The 19,573-nt window shown below is 35.4% G+C and overlaps 1 protein-coding gene across 1 annotated transcript; it reads right to left on the reverse strand.

Annotated features, from left to right (window-relative positions):
* Positions 1–14,118: 14,118 nt before the first annotated feature.
* On the reverse strand, positions 14,119–15,066 carry LOC148121368 (olfactory receptor 5B12-like). Its single transcript, XM_087907587.1, has one exon. The coding sequence runs from the start codon at positions 15,061–15,063 to the stop codon at positions 14,119–14,121; it is 945 nt and encodes a 314-aa protein (XP_087763713.1). The 5' UTR covers positions 15,064–15,066.
* Between the last annotated feature and the right edge of the window lie 4,507 nt (positions 15,067–19,573).

The following is a 19,573-nucleotide window of genomic DNA, read 5'->3' on the forward strand; positions in this document are numbered from 1 at the left end:
TTGTGTCTTGCCATGAGATGTACCGAATACAAGATGCATAAAAATTATAGTAGTTGAATTCAACACTGATATCTAAAGTTTAAGTCATTTCTTGTGCCAAGGTTTATTTTTTCTGTCCATTGTAGAGCTGTATGCAAGATGACTTGAACGCAGGGAAAAGACAGGTAGGGCATTCAGATGTCATGTTGCAGATGGTAACTGACATTTCTTTGGTCACAAAAATTGCCACAAGTAGTTCATATTGTTTCTGTAAGGCTTAGATCCCTTTTCTGGTGTATATTCTATATACTTTCAATCACAATATTCATTATCACTATAATAAGGACTGTTAGCTTTATTGTCTAGGATGTAGAATGAAGCTAAATCAGCAGAAAACACATGGAAGCATGTTGTCATTTTTTCTATGACTAACTGGCAGTTCATTTTCCATCTCTAGCAAATATCTCAATACCTGGAAGGTATCCAAGACTGATGACTCTGCTCTAAGGATCAGAAACTATTTCTCTAATTCATGAGCATGTTCTTAGGTATTTGTTTTTAATTATTAGAATTTCAAGAAATGCAATGTTCTATGGATCATATTCTTGAAATATTGGTTAGTTACATATTGTGAAAAAAGCAAAGAAGCAGCATTTTTCAAATAGTAGAACTAACAACTTTACTGTTTTATCATCACAATTATCCTTTTTAATATAAACTAGATGTTTGTTATTTCCTGTCATTAATCTGTCCTTGTTTTATTTGTATTTGGTGAATAAATAGGGAAAATTGAAAAAGTTTTTGTCTTTGCCTATAGATATACTGTCTTCAGCAAATCATATTGGATTGTAAATCTAAGGTGACCGTCTTACTACTGTTCTTAGAGTAAAAAGATGTTTCCACCTCTGAAGTTGGAAAGATGATTGTACATACTTCTCCAAACTACTTAATACTTAATGTGAGAAGTGATTCAGACTTGTCATTAAGGAGAGCCTAAGTAAAATAAATTTGCTTCTATATGTATGTTTTCTTTATGTTTTATTGAATATAACCTCTACCCTAACCATTTCTATAATATAGCTGATGATCCAGAAAGAAGAAATTTTAGTTCTGTAGAGCACAGTGGTAGAGGTGGTATAACAGTGAACCAAAATTAGAAATCACCTAGAAAATTATATCTTTAGTGAGACTGTTGAACCATTTTGGCCATTAGTAGTCCCCACACATTTTTTTAAATTTTAATTTCTATAATAAAATTGTTTATAAATTATCCTTTCTTCTTACTGGATATACAGATTTTAAATTGGCTGTCCATTTTTATATTATCCCAGGAAATAGGACTATCAAGTACTAGGTATGAAAAACCCTCATGTTCATATCATTGGATTAATAAGTTTTCTTTTCTCACCTGTAGATATTCTGCTTTTTGTGATGATCTGTTGTGGAACAGAGGCTGGACTTAAATTCTTGACAATATCAAGTCAGTGATGGCAACTTTGCACACATCTCTAGGGAGGTAATGCATGTCACTGAATACCTCTAGAGACTTATGATTACATATGGACCTTTCAGCCTGAACTAGAGCGTAGGGTACATTGTCTGCATTTGAATAGAAAGTGCTTTTGTGGGCATAGATGAATTAAAACTTGAAGAAAGAGATCCTGTCTCTGAGTGACAGACAAGTTGGACAACATAAATTAATTTCTGTTTTTCATAAAAAAAATCGCTGGTTACACTCCTTAGTTTTCTGTTACTAAAATTTCTGTATAAAATCTTTGTTGTAAGCCATAACATACCGTGTACTTAAGAATACTCTAAGAAATGAGCCTGTGATGCCAATCAATAGAAAAGAATTTCGATAGCAATAGTCAGGCACTGAGATCTATTACTAGTACTTAAAAAGAAGAACCAAATTGTTTTATGACAACTAAGTGCTTTCTTTGTCCTTAAAGAATAAATCCCATCTTTTCAAACATGTTTTGAAGATAGTAGGGATATTGAAGAAAATCCAATATTATCTTATGAGTTACAAAAAGAATAGGAATAATTTGAGGGCCTAAATGTTAGAAGACATATTATGTGATAATAATCCTGAAGAAACAGAATATAAAATACTTATAAGGGTTCTCTATATCAAACCTATGGTCAAGCAAATGATAAAAAATGAAAAAAATTTTTAATAAGATAAGTCATCAGACAAGGTTATTTATACTCTCATCAATTGTGCAACTTAAATGTATAGTCTTTCCTACAATAATGTATATTAAAGAATCACAACAACTGTTGAAAAGGTCTTAGAACTTATAAATACATTGATCATGTAATGGTATAAAAAAATCTACACAAAATTAACAGCTTTTGTGTGTACCAAAAACGAAAAAGCTCCAAAAGACACCAAAAAATCTGTTTTAACAGCAAAAAAAAATTTAAAAATTATCTAGAAATTAACCTAACCAAGGAAGTGAAGGTAATCTCTAATAAAAGTTTAAAATATTTAATATATAAATTATTAGGAAAATTTCCAGAGAAAAGAATTAACAAATCCTGTATTTGAAGATTTCCACAAAATCCTAAGAGAAGACTTCTTCATTGGATACTGTCATCATGAAAGTCGGCAAATAAGAAAAAGGGAAGAGCCATTAGGTGCTAGAGAGAGAAAAATGCACATGGTAAAAATAACATTACCCGAAATAAGACAGAAGTTGACAGACAGCACAGTTGTGCCTACAAAAGGCTGTTGTAATATAAATTTTAATCCTGATTCCAGGGCAAAATTAGCAACCCTTTTAGTTACATTGAATCAAAGGTGTAAATGTTAGTTATCATTACCTCACTTCTCCACACTCACTGTCCCTGTTATTCAAAGTTTGGGGTCTTTGCAAAGAAGCTCACTTTGAGTACAATAGGATGGTCCTCCCTTGAGTTGACCAGAGCTGAATTTTTCAGCAATAAAGTGATAAGACGTTTCCAGAATTAAATTAAAGTCTAGTCAAGGTATAGATTTTAGGTGTTTCTCAAAGTAATATATAACTTTCAAGAGCCGCATGTTATTCTGATGACATTACTAAGACAACTGTTTGACTATTCCATCCAGTTTCTTTTAGGCTTTACTGGAGATTAAGCTCCAGTTTTAAACAGATATAAATTACTATATAATGTATCACTTTCATTGTTTTTTTTTCCTGGCTATCCCACCTTACAGAGATTAATGTTTCATCACTGTAGAAATAAACCTGACTATCCGAGCCCTATAGTAATTAATGTTTTCATTACTGTAAAAATAAACTATCTCAGCTCAAATAAAGATTAAGTAGTACTCAGAAAAATATTTTCCTCAGAAACCAAAGCCTTTTGTAAAGAGTTCCTAGAACATTCTTTCTAAATTTTGATATTTAATTTCATTGTGTTTTGTGGAATTAAAGATTTTTTTTATTCTGACCTTTAATGACAAAATATTTTTCATGGTGTCTGTAATTTTTAAGTACTAATCTGACATTTTGAAATGTTCAAACCTTATACCATTATTTCTTAATTTTTATCAGTTTAAACATTTAGCTTATTTCCATATAATTTTAACATAAAATTTTAAAACTCGTACACTTTCTTATTTTATCTTTAAATAATGTGTTTGTCTAGGCTGCTTCCAGGTTCTGGCTATTACAAATAGTGCTGCTATGAACATAGTTGAACAAATGCTTTTGTAGTATGTTAGGGAATCTCTAGGGTATATACCCAAGAGTGGAATTGCTGGGTCCTGAGGGAGGTTGACTCCCAGTTTCCTGAGAAACCGCCACACTGATTTCCACAGTGGCTGCACAAGTTTGCATTCCCACCAACAATGGATGAGTGTTCCCCTCATTCCACATCCTCTCCAGCATAGGCTATCAGTGGTGTTTTTGAGTTTGGCTATTCTGACAGGTGTAAGATGATATCTCAAAGTTGTTTTGATTTGCATTTCCCTGATCGCTAAGGAGGTTGAGCATGACCTTAAGTGCCTTTTGGCCATTCAATATTCATCTGTTGTGAATTCTCTGTTCAGATCAGTACCCCATTTTTTAATTGGGTTAATTAGAGTTTTAGTGTCTAGTTTCTTGAGTTCTTTGTATATTTTGGAGATCAGACTTTTGTCTGATGAGGGGTTTGTGAAGATCTTCTCCCTGGAAGCAGCCTAGGTGCCCCTCAATAGAAGAATGGTTAAAAAAGGTGTGGAACATATACACATTAGAGTTTTACTCAGCGGTAAAAAACAATGACATCTTGAATTTTGCATGCAAATGGATGGAAATAGAAAACGCTTTACTGAGTGAGGTAAGCCAAACCCAAAAAGAGGAACACGGTATGTATTCACTCATAAGTGGATTCTAACCATAATTAAAGGTCTTTGAGCCTGTTATTCATGATCCTAGAGAAGCTAAATAAGAAGATGAACCTGATGAAGACTATTTAGCTATCCGCCAGGAGGTAGGAAATAGACAAGAGTCCCAGGTAACCTCGGGTGCATGGGGCGGTGGGAGGGTTGTTGGAAGGGGAGACGGTTAGAAAGAAAGGAGTAGGGGAGGAATGGGCAAAGCTTGGTGGACCGGGATGTGGGGGAGAGAGGAAGGATGAATATGGGATCAGGGAAGAATATAGCTCAACTAAGGGAGTCATTTTTGGGATTACAGGAGACTTGATTATATATGGGATCCCAGGTCCAAGGAGAGATCCCCCAGATTGTTCTCTGGACAGAGGAGACGGTGCCTGAACCGGCCTTGGCCCATAACCATACTGATGAATATTTTGCTTATCACCATAGATCCTTCATCTGGAGATGGACGACGATACAGACGGAGACCCATATTGGAGCACCAGACTGAGCCTCCCAAGGTCCAAATGAGGAGCCGAAGGACGAAGAAAATGAAAAAAGAAATAAGGACTGCGAGGGATGCTATCACCCACTGATACAAGGTGTCGGATCTAATGAGAGCTTACCAACGCCAGTTGGATTGGGACTGAACGAGCACATGATCCAACCAGATTCTCTGAATGTGGCCAGATTAGCTGAATGTGGCTAGCCCGGAGTCTTTCTGAAAAGCCACTGACAATGACACTGGGACTTGTTTCCTCTGCATATACTGGATTTTGGGGATCCAGTCTGTTTGGATTCTCACCTTCCTGGATCTGGAGGGAGGGGGTAGGAGCTTGAACTTCCCACAGGGCAGGAAACCCTGTCTGCCCTTAGGGACGAAGAGGGAAGAGGAGAGGGAGTGGGGGGAATGGGAGGGTGTTGGGAGGTGGGGCGGAAATGGAAACTTTTATAATTTAATAAAATTACTAAAAAAAAAATTATGTGTTTGTCTTCTCTTCTGTGGGATTCATACTCCTTATTGAATTCATGGGTGATTATTTTTTATAAAGAAGATTGAACTCTATTTCTGGTGAGTTTATCATATATTAATATATTGTATTTAAAATTTTAGACAAATAATATCTAGCAACTCACTTTTTATTTTTTAATGAATAAAGTTTCATATACACATAGGTATTACACTGATGTGACAGATTTTTTCCAGCGATATTTCTGTCTTCATATTTTGCCTAGAAAAGGATTAAGTTTCTCTATATTACTATTGACCCAGGGACTCAATAAGCAGAGAAACTACACAGCCTTTATTACTGGATTAGAATCACATTAGTCTATACTTGTTCTTCTTCAACATGTTTTTTGTTTGTTTGTTTGTTTTCCCTGGAATGTCAGAGCTCAAATATTTGTTATACTCACAATATTTAGTGCATGATGATATCATCTATCATCATTGTGAATATTTGTACTCTGTGTGCTACAGACACTTGTGAATTTATTTTTCATCCCAAATATGAGGGTGTTTTAAAAATACATGAATGAGATTTGATATGCTTAGACTAGTTCATCAAGACTTTTGTGAGACCTATGTGCATGTATTTACTATTTATTTTGAGAAAAACAATAAGCTTTCAACTTCACTTACCTTAAATATACCAAACACAGAAATGAGATGATTCTGTATATAAGCCTTCAATGTTAAAAATATGCTAAGTTTTTTGTTATGGAATATAGACAGAGAATATTCTTGATCCACAGAATAATATCCTTAGGTGGACAGGCATGGAACCATCTGAAAATTCCTGCTGGAAAACTCAGCAACATAAAGGTGCAGACAAAACACAATGATAGTCAAGGAGTTGATGGGCAAAGATAAGGCATGGGCCAATTATCTGTTGTTGAATTTATTTTACTAAATAAAAAACAAACATTTTTATATTTATTTCCATGAAATACAGTAAACATTGTGCTCAAAAATTCATATATCATAACTCCTTAAATGTCAGGCCACCTTCAGAAAGTAAGCACTTTTATTATTATTATTATTATTATTTATTAAAAAATTCCACCTCTTCCCCGCCTCCCTTTTCCCTCCCACCGGCCCCTCCCCCTCCCCTTCCCTCTCTAGTCTTAAGAGTAGTCAGAGTTCCCTGCCCCTTGGGAAGTCCTTGGTCCTCCCCCATCGATACAGGTCTTTAAAGCTTGACCATCCTAAAAAACCAGGCTCCAACAAAGTTAGTCCTTGCAGTAGAATTTAATCCCAATGCCGTTGTCCTTGGCTTCTCAGTCAGCCTTCTTTGCCAGCCACGTTCAGAGTGTCAATTTTGATCACATGCTCCATCACTCCCAGTCCAGCTGGCCTTGATGAGCTCCCATTAGATTAGTTCCACAGTCTCAGTGAGTAGACACACCCCTCATTACCCTGACTTCCTTGCTCACGTTCTCCCTCCTTCTGCTCTTCATTTAGACCTAGGGAGCTAAGTCCAGTGCTCCAGTGTGGGACTCTGTCTCTATCTCCATCCATCGCCAGATGAAGATTCTATGGTGATATGCAAGATATTCATCAGTACGTCTATGGGACAAGGCCAGTTCAGGCACCCTCCACTCTGCTGTCGAGGGAACAATCTGGGGACCTCTCCTTGGACCTGGGAACTCATCATGATTCAAGTCTCTTGAAAATCCTAAAATGGCTCCCTTAGTTGACATATTTACTTCCCTGATTCCATCTCCATCCTTCCTCCATCCCACCCATCCCATTCGCCCAAATTATCCCGAATACTCCCCTTCTCCCTTCTCTCTACACATCTCCCCTTATATCCACCCCTCCCCAGTGCACCCAAGTTTGCCAGGCAATCTTGTCTATTTCCAATACCAGGAGGATAACTATATGATTTTCTTCAGGTTCACTTTCATATTAAGCTTCTCTAGGATCACGAATTATAGGCTCAAAGACCTTAATTATGGCTAGAATCCACTTATGAGTACATACCATATATCTCTTTTTGTGTCTGGGTTACTTCACTCAGTAAAGCATTTTCTATTTTCATCCATTTGCATGCAAAAATCAATATGCCATTGTTTTTTCCGCTGAGTAAAACTCTAATGTGTATATGTTCCACACCTTCTTTAACCATTCTTTTATTGAGGGGCACCTAGGTTTTTTCTATGTTCTAGCTATTACAAATAGTGCAGCTATGAACATAGTTGAACAAATGCTTTTGTAGTATGATAGGGCATCTCTTGGGTATATTCCTAAGAGTGGAATTGCTGGGTCCTGAGGGAGGTTGACTCCGAGTTTCCTGAGAAACAGTCACACAAACAGTGGCTGCATAAGTTTGCATTTCCACCAACAATAGATGAGTGTTCCCCTCACTCCACATCCTCTCCTGCATAGGCTCTCATTGGTGTTTTTGATTTTAGCTATTCTTAGAGGTATAAGATGATATCTCAAAGTTGTTTTGATTTGCATTTCCCTGATCCCTAAGGAGGTTGTGCATGACCTAAGTGTCTATTGGCCATTCGAAATTCTGTTCAGAATTCTCTGTTCAGTTTAGTACCCCATTTTTAATTGGCTTAGAGTTTTAGTGTCTAGTTTCAAGAGTTCTTTGTATATTTTGGAAATCAGACCTTTGTCAGATGAGGGGCTGGTGAATATCTTCTCCCAGTCAGAGGTAACTTTTTTTTTTAGAAAATAATTTTATTAAATTATAAAAGTTTCCATTTCCACCCCTCCTCCCAACAACCTCCCACTCCCCCCACTCCCTCTCCTCCTCCCTCTCCATCCCTAAGAGCAGTCAGGGTTTTCTGCCCTGTGGGAAGTTCAAGTTTCTCCCCCCTCCCTCCAGGTCCAGGAAGGTGAGTATCCAAACAGACTGGATCCCCAAAATCCAGTATATGCAGTGGAAACAAGTCCCAGTGTCATTGTCAATGGCATTTCAGAAACACTCCGGGCCAGCCACATTCAGAGAATCCGGCCACATTCAGAGAATCTGGTTGGATCACGTCCTCGTTCAGTCCCAGTCCAACTGGCCTTGGTGAACTCTCATTAGATCAGTCCCCTTGGATCAGTGGGTGATCGCATCCCTCGCAGTCCTGATTTTCTTTTTCATTTTCTTCCTCCTTCTGCTCCTCATTTGGACCTTGGGGGTCTAAGTCCTGTGCTCCAATGTGGGTCTCTGTCTGTATTGCCATCTATAGTCGGATGAAGGTTTTCTCTGGTCTTGCCTTCTTTGCTCACATTCTCTTTCCTTCTGCTTCTCGTTTGGACCTAGGTAACCTTTTTGTCTTAGTGACAGTGTCCTTTGCTTTACAGAAACTTCTCAGTTTCAGGAGATCCCATTTATTCATTGTTTCTCTTATTGTCAGTGCTACTGGGGTTCTACCTAGGAAGTGGTCTCCTGTGTCCATGTCTTGTTGACTACTTCCCACTTTCTCTTCTATCAGGTTCAATGTGGTCAGATTAATATTGAGGTCTTTAATCTATCTGGACTTGAGTTTTGTGCATGGTGATAGATATAGATCTACTTTCATTCCTCTACAGTTTGACATTCACTTATGTCAGCACCATTTGTTAAAGATGCTTTACTTCTTCCATTGCATATCTTTTGTCTTATTTACTGTGTCCTTTGCTTTACAGAAGCTTCTCAGTTTCAGGAGGTCCCATTTATTTATTGTTGCTCTTATTGTCTGTACTAATGGGGTTACATTTAGGAAGTGGTCTCTTATACCCATGCATTGAAGGCTATTTGTCACTTTCTCCTCTATCAGGTTCAGTGTGGTTGGATTTATATTGAGATCCTCAATCCATTTGGACTTGAGTTTTGTGCATGACCGCAGAAATGGATCTATTTTCATTCTTCTATTTATTGTTGCATATACATATTTATGTATATGTACATATACATGCATAAACATATGTGCATATATGTATACACACATATAAATGTATATATATATATTTATGGGAAATGTATAAACGAAGGAGAAGTCATGAATTTGAGAGTAAGGTAGGTGCAAGGAAGGAGTTGTTGGAAATAAGGGTAGAAATAATATAAAGACAGGACTCAAGTATGACATTCACAAAGAAATAAAAATAAAATTTACTCTTATTTGAGAAAAAAGAACCAGACATTTTTTAATAAAAAAAAGAAGTGTAGCACACTCAGGTAGGATACCTTGGTCTCCCTCCTCCACTCCAGTTGCACAGTTGACCACATACTCCGTAACAAAGCAATCTTCCAGAGATACAAAATAATATTAGTAACCACCTGTGTCTTGTCAGACCACCATGGATTAAATTTAGAATTCAACAACAGTGCTACCCCCAAGAAGCCAGCAAATTCATGGAAGTTGAACAGTCAACTACTGAATCACCCCTGGGTCAAAGAAGAAATAAAGAAAAAAATTAAAGTATTCCTTGAATTTAATGAAAATAAAGACACAACATACTCAAACCTATGGGACACTATGAAAGCAGCGCTAAGAGGAAAGTTCATAGCACTAAGTGCCCAATTAAAGAAAACGGAGAAAGCACACATTGGACACTTAACAGCACACTTGAAAGATCTAGAAAAAAAAAAGAAGCTGATTCACCCAGGAGGTCTAGAAGACTGGAAATAATCAAACTGAGGGCTGAAATCAACAAAATGGAAACACAGAAAACAATCCAAAGAATCAATGAATCAAAAAGCTGGTTCTTGGAGAAAATCAACAAGATCGACTAACCCATATCTGAAATAATCAAACGGCAGAGAGAGAACATGCAAATTAATAAGATCAGAAATGAAAAGGGGGACATAACCACAGACACATAGGAAATTCAGAGAATCATTAGATCTTACTGTGAAAATTTATATGCCACAAAGTTGGAAAATGTAAAAGAAATGGACATTTTTTTAGATAAGTACCATATACCAAAGTTGAACCAAGAACAGGTGAACAATCTAAATAGACCTGTCAGTCGTGAAGAATTAGAAGCTGTTATCAAAAATCTCCCTACCAAAAAAAGTCCAGGACCAGATGGTTTCAATGCAGAATTCTACCAGAACTTCCAGGAAGAGTTAATACCTATACTCCTTACTGTATTTCACAATATAGAAACAGAAGAATCATTGCCAAACTCTTTTTATGAGGCTACAGTTACCCTGATACCAAAACCACACAAAGACACAACCAAGAAAGAGAATTACAGACCAATCTCACTCATGAACATTGACGCAAAAATACTCAATAAAATACTGGCAAACCGAATCCAAGAATACATTAGAAAAATCAACCATTATGATCAAGTGGACTTCATCCCACAGATGCAGGGTTGGTTCAATATACGCAAATCTATCAATGTAATCCATCATATAAATAAACTGAAAGAAAAAAAAAACATATGATCATTTCATTGGATGCTGAAAAAGCATTTGACAAAATTCAACACCCATTTATGATAAAGGTGTTGGAGAGACTGGGGATACAAGGATCATACCTAAATATAATAAAAGCAATATATAGCAAGTCGACAGCTAATATCAAACTGAATGGAGAGAAACTCAAAGCTACTCCACTAAAATCAGGAACACGACAAGGCTGTCCACTCTCTCCATACCTCTTCAATATAGTGCTTGAAGTTCTAGCAATAGCAATAAGGTAACATAAGGGGATCAAGGGGATACGGATTGGAAAGGATGAAGTTAAACTTTTGTTATTTGCTGACGATATGATAGTGTACATAAGTGACCCCAAAAACTCTACCAAAGAACTCCTACAGCTGATAAACACCTTTAGTAACGTGGCAGGATACAAGATCAACTCCAAAAATCAGTGGCCCTCCTATACACAAAGGATAAAGAAGCAGAGAGGGAAATCAGAGAAACATCACCTTTCATGATAGCCACAAATAGCATAAAATATCTTGGGGTTACTCTAACCAAGGAAGTGAAAGACCTATTTGACAAAAACTTTAAGTCTTTGAAGAAAGATAATGAGGAGGATACCATAAAATGGAAAGACCTCCCCTGTTCTTGGATTGGGAGAATCTACATAGTAAAAATGGCAATTCTACCAAAAGCAATCTATAGATTCAATGCAATCCCCATCAAAATCACATCAAACTTCTTCACAGACATTGAGAGAACAATAATCAAGTTTATATGGCAAAACAAAAAACCCAGGATAACCAAAACAATCTTATACAATAAGGGAACTTCAGGAGGCATTACCATCCCTGACTTAAAACTCTATTACAGAGCTACAGTACTGAAAACAGCTTGGTAATGGCATAAGAACAGAGAAATCGACCTTTGGAGTCGAATAGAAGACCCGGATATTAACTCTCAAACCTATGAGCACCTAATTTTTGACAAGGGAGCTAAAGGTATACAATGGAAGAAGGAAAGCATCTTTAACAAATGGTGCTGGCATAACTGGATGTCAACCTGTAGAAGGTTGAAAGTAGATCCATACCTATGACCATGCACAAAAATCAAGTCCAAATGGATTAAAGACATCAACATTAATCCATCCACTTTGAACGTGATAGAAGAGAAAGTGGGAAGTAATCTATAAGATATAGGCACAGGACCCCTCTTCCTAAGTAGGATCCCAGTAGCACAGACAATAAGAGAAACAATGAATAAATGGGATCTACTGAAACTGAGAAGCTTCTGTAAAGCAAAGGACACTGTCAGTAAGACAAAAAGGCTGCCTTCTGACTGGGAGAAGATCTTCACCAACCCCTCATCAGACAAAGGTCTGATCTCCAAAATATACAAAGAACTCAAGAAACTAGACACTAAAACTCTAATTAACCCAATTAAAAAATGGGGTACTGAACTGAACAGAGAATTCACAACAGATGAACTTCGAATGGCCAGAAGACACTTAAGGTCGGGCTCAACCTCCTTAGCGATCAGGGAAATGCAAATCAAAACCACTTTGAGATACCATCTTGCACCTGTCAGAATAGCTAAAGTCAAAAACACCAAGGATAGCCTATGCTGGAGAGGATGTAGGGTGAGGGAAACACTCATTCATTGTTGGTGGGAATGCAAACTTGTGCAGCCACTGTGGAAATCAGTGTGGCGGTTTCTCAGGAAACTGGGAGTCAACCTCCCTCAGGACCCAGCATATCCACTCTTGGGGATATACCCTAGAGATTCCCTAACATACTACAAAAGCATTTGTTCAACTATGTTCATAGCAGCACTATTTGTAATAGCCAGAACCTGGAAACAGCCTAGGTGCCCCTCAATAGAAGAATGGTTAAAATAGGTGTGGAACATATACACATTAGAGTTTTACTCAGCAGTAAAAAACAATGACATCTTGAATTTTGCATGCAAATGGATGGAAATAGAAAACGCTTTACTGAGTGAGGTAAGCCAGACCCATAAAGAGGAATACAGTATGTATTCAAAGCATTTAAATACAAAATTAATGAATAGATTAATAAACTCAGCAAAGAAAACAGTAACTACCTCAGGAATCCCCCCAAAAGTACTAATATACGCTTGAATAATGTGACAAAGACAGCCTGATGATGTGGCTGTTGACTTCATTAAATAGATAGAAGCATTGAAGGAAAGTGAATATGATATGAATGTAGAATAAAAAAACTCAGTGACACACTGGAAACCTCAGAGCTGGACATACAATATGGTCAGTCGCCATGAAGCTTTCAGAAATTAGCAATTACTGGGAGAATGTGACAGTTATCTTTAAAAGTGAAGCCATAGGTAAGTTTACAACACTCCAGTGGAAGACAAATATTCAAGATTATATTGAATACACAAATTATGTCTTAGAGTGAAGAAACAAAAGGGCAGAAAATTGGATGGGTAGAAAAGAAAAAAAAATGAATGAGCAAGGATGATGATGATCACACCACGTTATGTGAAACAAGAAATCAATAAAACTTTAAAGAATATTTGAAAATATGATTCTGGTATTTATTATCTATCTCTATCCATCTACTTATCTATCTATCTATCTATCTATCTATCTATCTATCTATCTATCTATCTAACTATCATGAACTTATTTGTTTATGTTTTGCCATCATAGTAGCTTTATTTTAAGACTATCCTGAGATGTGTACATAGGGAGAGCCCTAGTGAAAGACCAAAGAAACTATTTCATCCAGATCTATCCTGCTGAATCTATTAGTTTGGTAGAGTCTGTGGATTACATAAGTGTGGGTGAGAAGTTGCCTACAGTAACATGGTTGTCTCTAGACAGATTCACTTTTGAAAAGTCCACCCATCTTGGGTGACCACTCAGGAAGAAATCTGAATACTTATAACTCAATAAATAACTTACAAGAAGCTAGGATTGGGAGTCTCTTCTTTCTAGTATGCCATTTTTGCTATTACAGTTTTAAAATCCTGAATTTGTTAGACTTGCATCTTTATAAGTTCTGGAGGCAGGTAAGTTTCATTGACTACCTGAATCTTTTAAGATTTTGACACATGTTAGCATTTAATTTTGATTTATTCCTTAAGTTTTATAGTATCCTTCCACTCCCAAGGACAAATGTTTCAATTCAGAGGAAATAGTTATAGGACAGCAACTCATGTATGAAATGTGGTATAATTTGGAGTACTGTAGGGCTAGAATCTTGATTTTTAAAATTGAGCTGCCTATTTTAATAATAAAATATATAAAATGCATAGTAAAAATAAAAAGAATGAAATATCTACTTATCAATGAAATATCGATTAAGAAAAATTAAACTAAAAAATAATTATAATAAAATATTTACAGGCAATATATTTTGAAGTTCTACAACATTTTCATGTACTTTATACTTAGTTGACTAATTCTAGTGAAGACAATACTTTTACAGAAATTTTCTTGAATGCATTCTTGACCTCTTTGTTCCTCAGGCTGTAGACAAGAGGGTTTAGCATGGGAAGGATCATTGTGTAGAACACAGATGCTACTTTGTCAGTGTCCATGGAGTGACTGGAGCTGGGCTGTAAGTACATGAAGATGATAGTTCCATAGTAGATGGAAACAGTGGTGAGATGGGATGCACAGGTGGAAATGGCCTTCTTCCGGCCCTCAGCAGAACGCATTCTCAGTATTGCAATAAAAATAAGTAGGTAAGAGTTCAAGACAACCAATATAGTTAAAGTAATGCTGGATACTGCCAATGTCATCAACACAATTTCATTATTATTGATATCAGAACAAGAAAGAGCCAACAATGGGGGAATGTCACAGAAAAAGTGGTTAATTACGTTGGAATGACAGAAGGAGAGGTGGAAAGTGAGGGCAACATGGATGGAAGATTGCAGGATTCCATTGATATAAGAACCAACAATAAGCAGGGAACATTTTGTAGTTGTCATGGTGGTAGAGTAATGCAAGGGTTTACACACTGCTGCATGGCGGTCAAAAGCCATTGAAGCAATAAGGAAAGCTTCAATAATTACAAAGGCTATTAAAAAGAACATTTGGGCTGCACATGCATTGTAGGATATGATCTTGTGTTTTGTTAGAAACCCTTCTATTACCTTGGGAGTGACAGCTGAGGCATAAACACAGTCTACCAGTGAGAGGTTACCGAGAAATATATACATGGGAGTGTGGAGTTGTGAATCAAGGCGAATCAACAGAATCATCCCAAGATTTCCAAGTAGTGTGGTCAAATAAATAAGAGTAAAGATGATAAATAAGAGGAATTGCAACTCCGGGGCATCTGTTAACCCTACAAGGATGAATTCAGTCACCTTTGAAATATTCTGCATCTGTGTTACATGGAAATTTTAACAGGTTCCTAGATTGAAAGGAAGAAAGAATTATTCTATATTGACCATATGATGAAATTTTCCAGTGACCAATTGCTCTAACTAAAATCTTAGCGTTATTTAATGTGAAGGAGCCTAAACAGGAATCTGGGTAGAAATGCTCTGTTTAAGTTACTTCTCTGGGAGTAGGACAAATGGAGATTGTCTCTTCTGCACTGTTAATTGTGTTTCTTATTATGAATCTATGGTTTCTTATAGTTTTCTGTCATATGATAATAATTACTTTAGGAATCCACAAATAACTGATTTGCTATTTTTCACATGTAACAAAAACACTTTTCTAAAATATACAAAGTTAGTGGGCAACAAGAGCAATGTAAGAATATACATTGTTGCACAAAAGTAGCAAAAGTTTCTTAATGTATTTCCTGTCAATGACTCTTACACCAATTTCAACTCATTAGCTGTATCTATGCAGTGATTTTAGTTGCTGCTTCATGGATACTCTGTTTTATTTTCAGAGTCTTCCCTTGAATTCTCTTTGAACCATAGACCAGATGATAACTGCTTACTCTATAAAGCATACTATTTGTGATGTTTAGATATGCAGCAATACACAGAAATTTAAGACCATAGTTTTCCAAAAAAAAATCGAAACAATTTTAATTATTTTATTTTAATGTAATGGGTCTGATTTTTCACAGAGACTGGTATTTTCTATTACCATCACACAAGTCTATTTTATTTGTGTTTGATGTAGAATAAATTAAAAAGGAATAAAGAGTTACATTTGTTCTGTCTGCCGAATCTGTGTGCATTTTACAATTTGAATCAAGTAACACCTGACTATGTAGCTACCATTATATATGAATGTGCTTCAACCTGAAAGCCACTTTTAACTTTGGAATCTTGGGGATACTCTTCCTCTACATTGATAACCACTTATATTCCAGGCAATAAAGAAGGTAATAATCTTATTCTTTTAAATGTCTTGGTGAAATTAATTCTTATTACAAGGCTGTATCTGCACTTATATTACAAGAAATGTGGATGTTCTTGCAAATTGTAAAAGATACTAGTATTTTTAAATCATGTATTTTATACTTGCAACCTTCCATCCCCTTTCTCATCTTTTTGTAGTTTCCTCAAAATGTTCCTCTGAAAGTAATATTGTCTAGCACTTGGTGTCCTCAAGAAAAGGGACCTAGTAATTGACATGTCAAATAGACTTTGAAGTTCTACAGCTGTCTGAAATTATCTATAATTTATCAGGATTAGCTATAATCTGTGGAGTTCCTTTCACATGCTACATAATAAATATCAGAAAATTAGAACACGGTCTTCCTCTGGAGTGAAACTATCATCAAAGGGTCTAAAAGTCCTTAATCGCAGGAAGTCTGTCTTCTCTAGAACAGTGTAATATTAAGAAGAGTTTTGGTCCACCAATGAAAAGATGATTAGTAATATTTTGCCTATGACTCAGTATCTTCCCTTTCTTTACATTAAGTTGACATTTTGTTTGCACTTATGAAATTAAAATGACTGGGTAATTTATCACCATTTAAAGATCTGAATACACACACATACACATGCACATATATGTATATACATACACAATACTTACTAATATGATATGAATACTCAAATAGGAATAAAAAACGTGGCTGTTAGATATTTTGTATCTAAAGCAGTGATTTAACATCCAAATCCAGGAAAGCATTTTTTGCTGTTCTCCTTCTTCACTAGTACAGCTGTGCTCTGAAATGAGGTCTGATCTTGTCCTATATTGTCCAACAGAAGGCAGAGAACCACCCACAAGCAGCACAGGTATCTCATGGGAAGCAGTGAATGTCCCTGGAGACTTATGAACGTACATTGGTTTTTCAGCCTGATTTTGATGAAGAACAGCAGAAGACAGTGTTTGTATTTTTTTCCAACAGCACTTATGAAAATATTGGGAAATAGAAGCTTAGAGGAAAGAGGATCCAGTTATTAATCATAGTTGTTCACAGTAAGATTTTAGACAAAAAAAATGAAAGCCTAAGTAAATTTTACTTAGGTAATTTTAGGAACTTATGCAGATGTTCTGATGTCAGATTTTTCTCAAATCTTAAGAAATGGCCCCAGGACCATTCATTCTCTCATTTAAGTTTTATGAAGAGATGACACATAGCCTCCCTCAGCTTTTTCTCACACTCTATCTCTGTTCCTTTCTGTCACACACTGATCAGCAAAAGCACTCTCTACTCAGGAACCCACAGTCATCAATCATATTTTCCTAAGATACAGAGAGGGTAACAGAAACTAAAGACCAGAACACTAAATAATGGCAAGGTCGGTTATAAACTCTCAGAATCACTTCAATCATTAGAACTCCAGATGCTTAAACACCAGTACGAAACCAGTAAAATAAATAGTCATGATAAAATACCCCCATCAGAATCCAGCAAGTCTATTAGATTAGACCCTGAGTAGTGCAATATAGCTACAGCACAAATCAAGGACTAAAACCTATCAATTATGAATATATCCAAGGTCCTCAAAAAGATTATGAATAAATCCAATAATGAAGCATGTTAGAACATATTCAAAGAGCTGAATAAAATAATGAAAACAGTCCAAGACATAAAGTACAAATAGAAAAACTAAAATAATACAAACTGAAAGAAAAAAGAAATGAGAAAATTTAGAAAGTCATATAACATCCTCACAGTTAAGCATTATCAACAGAATATAAAATACTGAAAACAGAATCTCAGGCATAGAATACACGGGAGAAGAAAAGGACACCGCAGTCAAAGAAAATATTAAATGAAAATGTACGAAATCTGGGACACTATAAAAAGTTAAAACTATGAATAATTGAATAGATGAAGGAGAAAAAAAGCCAATTCAAGGGAACAGAAAATATTTATCAAATTCACATATGAAAATATTTCCCCAACCTTTCAGAAGTAGGTGACATTCAATGTACAAGAACCATAAAAATACTAAGTAGACAGAAATAGAAATGGGATTATTATATCACATAATAATTAAAACTCAAAGTGTATTGAATAAATTTATGATCTTTTTAAATGAAAGGGAAAAATACCACATCACATATAAAGTCATGTTCAATATAATAATACTTTACTTTATAGTAAATTTTTACCAAATAGGCCAATAAGAATTTGCTACTTACTCTGAGACTAGGGATAGCAGCCCAGGTATTACTATACTCAACAAAAATATCGATCATAATGGAAGTATAAGATAAAACATGATTCTATGATAAAAAAGTAAGTAATGCATATCTATCAATAAAACTCTAGAAAGGGTACTAAAAAGAAAAATCCATCCTAAAGAGGTAAACTACACTCAAGGATACATAAAAATAAATGATCCCAGAACATTAAATCAAAAGAGAAAATGCCACACCAATGCAGTAAAATAAAATCAATCAATAAATACTGCCCATTTATAACTCTCATTATCATGGCCATAATTTTCTAATAAAAAGACACAGTCTAAAATATTTTATTGGAAAACAGAGTACATTTTTCTCTTGAATACACAATATACACCTTCCCATAAGGATAAACACTGATTCAAGATAAGTATTGGGAGAATATATTGTAAGCTAATGGTTCCAAGAAGTAAAAAGGTGTATCCATTTTAATAGCTGAAAAAATATAATTCAAGCCTAAACTCATCAAGTTATATAGGGAAGGACATTATATTCAAATGAAAGAAAAAATCCACTAAGAGTATATTAAAATTTATATCACAAACTCAGGGCTCCAAAACACTTAGAAGAAAGTATGTCATGCCTTTAGTCAAGTATTGATTCTTAGCATAGTAAAAGTGAATGATTCAGTACCCTATGCTTGCTAATAAATATGACAGCCAGACAAAACTCACTGAACAGTGAGTTTATGGGTATAAATCATGCCATAAATAAATGGACCTAGCAGATATTTATAGAATGTTTCATCCAAACACAAATAAATGTTCATTCTTCTCAACAACTCATGGAACTTTCATTAAAAATTGAGCACATACTTTGACAAAATCCAATCTCTGAATAAAATAACTTTTTCTACTTTTTATTAAGTATTTTTAATACAATCTTTTCTCATTTTATTTAGTTTTTATATTTATCATATATACTTACTTACACAATATGCATATATACATACACACACACACACATATATATATATATATGTATGTATGTATATTTATAACCACAAACAAAGATCAACTCCAAATGCTTTAAGGAAATTAACATAAGACCAAATATCCTGAATCTGATAAGAGAAAAAGTTGAAAATAGGCTTAAGCTTACTGAAACAGAAAAAGATTCTCTGAAGGAGACACTGATAGCATAGTCAGTAAGACCAACAATTATTAAATAAAACCCCATGATGATGAAAGGCTTACATATTGCAAAGGACACCATAATTTAGACAAAGTAGCAGGATATAGAATTCGCAAAGATCTTTACCAATTAAATATTCAAAGCAGT

Source organism: Myodes glareolus, chromosome 7, assembly GCF_982192425.1.
Source record: "Myodes glareolus chromosome 7, mMyoGla1.1, whole genome shotgun sequence".
In the NCBI taxonomy this organism is placed as follows: domain Eukaryota; kingdom Metazoa; phylum Chordata; class Mammalia; order Rodentia; family Cricetidae; genus Myodes; species Myodes glareolus.